The sequence below is a fragment of the Pinus tabuliformis genome, chromosome Q (genome assembly GCF_031772625.1).
Source record: "Pinus tabuliformis cultivar Carrire ecotype Pingquan chromosome Q, CPIR1, whole genome shotgun sequence".
Classification (NCBI taxonomy): domain Eukaryota; kingdom Viridiplantae; phylum Streptophyta; class Pinopsida; order Pinales; family Pinaceae; genus Pinus; species Pinus tabuliformis.
Genome location: NC_142296.1, coordinates 741,483,223 through 741,485,630, shown reverse-complemented (window position 1 = coordinate 741,485,630; position 2,408 = coordinate 741,483,223). Strand labels below are relative to the sequence as shown.

Here is a 2,408-nt window from a genome sequence, read left to right as displayed (position 1 = left end):
GAGAGAATGTGTATTTTATTTTGAGGGAGCTTGGTTGGAAACCTATTATATATTTGATTTTGGAGGAGTTTGGTTGAAAATATATTTATACGCTTGTGAGAAGTGCTTAAGTTATTAACATAAGGACAGCTTGTCAATATTTTAGATTTTCTTTTAGAACTGTTAGTCAAATCAAAATCATATTAGTGTGTGGCCACAATTATTTTATGAAAATCCTACTACAATTCTGGATGCAGGGAGCAATGCATCGAGAGTACCGCAAATCAAAAATGGGTAGAATTAAATAGCATAGTAATTCACCAAATTGGTTTAGGTAAACAACTAGTTATCATTAAATATCCAACCTACGCGTTAGTACTTAAAACCCCGATATTGAATAAAAGAGAGTGATACTTTCACTACCGAACGACACAAGAACCATGTACTGCTGTAATATCGGATTACTTACCAGAAACTTCTTTTTATAAATAGATCCCTACGCAATGTTCTCAGAAGAGGACTGAGCCAATCGAATCAGTTTGGAACTCTGCAATAACACCGACACGAACACTGGAATTGTGTCACAGGATGCCGAAGGAAGAGGAACAGATGCCGTGTCACCTACCTTTACCTCTGTTATCTCTCAATCACGTTTCACTACTTTGCAGATCTGTCACGGCTTCCTCGGAATTCTACATTAATGTTCTTGGATTCCAGCTTGTGAGAAGGCCATCTTCATTCGATTTTGTCGGAGCTTGGTAAGATATAATTTACCTCAACATAATCTATAAGTCTCCTTGGATATAATATACGGTTATAGATATTCCCTGTGAGGATATAACATGTTAGTGTGAATCATCCAGTTTATTCAATTACGGGGTGGGCATACATCTCTTGCAGTGCAAGTCTTTGGAAGATCTGCCTAAGAAAACTGAGATCAATCCAAGAGATAACCATATCTCTTTTCAGGTTTAGCTTTAAAGTCCCACCATCATCTTTGAGAGATTACTATTACTGTTCTGTGGTTTAATGTTATAATTGTGCTTATCATTGTTCTTGTCTTTTCCTTGCAGTGTCCAGATATGTTTTTGGTGGAAAAGAGACTACAAGAAATGGACATAAAATACAAAAAAAGTGTTGTGGAGGATGGAGGATTGTACGTGGACCAAATTTTCTTCCATGATCCTGATGGTTACATGATCGAGATCTGCAACTGCGAGAATCTTCCCATTATTCCTGTACGATCACACTCTTTTGTGAGATCAAAATCTCTGCGGTTTTCTTTACCTCAATCTAACCCTAAATTAGAGCGAGAAGAGAGCCGCTCAGAAATCGCTCTAGTTCCAATGAATGTTACTAGAGCACAAATGGACTTCACTCCTTACGGTAAGCTATTCACCTGAACGGTTAATATTAGAATATGGTTAATGTAAAATATTTCAATAAACTTTCGTATCCGTGTATACATCATAGAGAAGCGTACTTAGAACTAAGTAGTCCACCCCTTCAATGGATTCTTATACCTTTTCTTTGTTGACTTGTGGTGAACAGAAAAACAGATCGAAGCCACTGGACCGGTGAGATGCTACTCATCAGATGCCCTTGATGATAAAAAACCATTTTTCCTTGACATCATGGATTTTTATCTGTAATGACCAGAGGTATATTCCCTTCAATGCGAAATACTATGGCTACTGAGGAAATATTTCGTAATCATACGCCCGTACCATTCAAGAAAATTGATGACAAGTTAGCTAGAGCGTCCAGGAATGCCATGATACTGAGCATCTAGATATAAGGCTAATCTATTCTATTAATCCTTATTTCGTATTGGGATTAGAGGTTTCTCCTGTATGCATTATGCCGTTGCTTATTTGAAGAGTTGTATACGTAGTGTGAATCTTGTAAAAGTATATTTCATACAATTTACTACTCTGTACTTTTTTTCCAGAGGAAAAAGACATTTCTTTTCATTATATTTAATAAAGGAGGAAGTTCAATTTCAAAGTTCCTTTTTCCACAAAGATCTTTCCCAACCCTTTTCAAAAACTTTTAGGGTAGGGTGGTTGGGCTTCGGTTCCATTCTAGTGGTGCTCAATAGATTGTCATCTAAGTGTCTTCGGAGTTGGGGATGGTGCCTAGGTCCTTTGCTCGCATTGAGTCTTTTGGTTAATGTCCTCTCTCCTGTCTTATCCTTTCCCTCTGTGCCAATTTCTTGTTGGGGTGTCTTCTTCTTGGTCTCGAGGTGGAATTTCGTTAGTGAAGGTGGTAGCGATGTTTTGGCTTGGTCGGTTTCAAGTGAGGTAAGATGCTTGGTTGGTTATTTTCTCCATTGGGTGATTATCATTAGTTCTTGGAGGCCTCCAAGTGGTTTGGCAACTGGCTATGGATTTAATTTATATTTTCTTAGGATTTCAGGGTTTTGGGTT

General features: G+C 37.8%; 1 protein-coding gene across 1 annotated transcript; it reads left to right on the top strand.

The window, feature by feature from the left end:
• The first annotated feature begins 413 nt into the window (after window positions 1–413).
• Window positions 414–1,989, top strand: LOC149221669 (glyoxylase I 4-like). Its single transcript, XM_089383012.1, has 4 exons — window positions 414–737; window positions 843–948; window positions 1,053–1,365; window positions 1,531–1,989. Exons 1-4 carry the CDS (start codon window positions 568–570, stop codon window positions 1,629–1,631), a joined length of 690 nt encoding a protein of 229 aa, XP_089239138.1. The 5' UTR covers window positions 414–567; the 3' UTR covers window positions 1,632–1,989.
• Window positions 1,990–2,408: the final 419 nt, after the last annotated feature.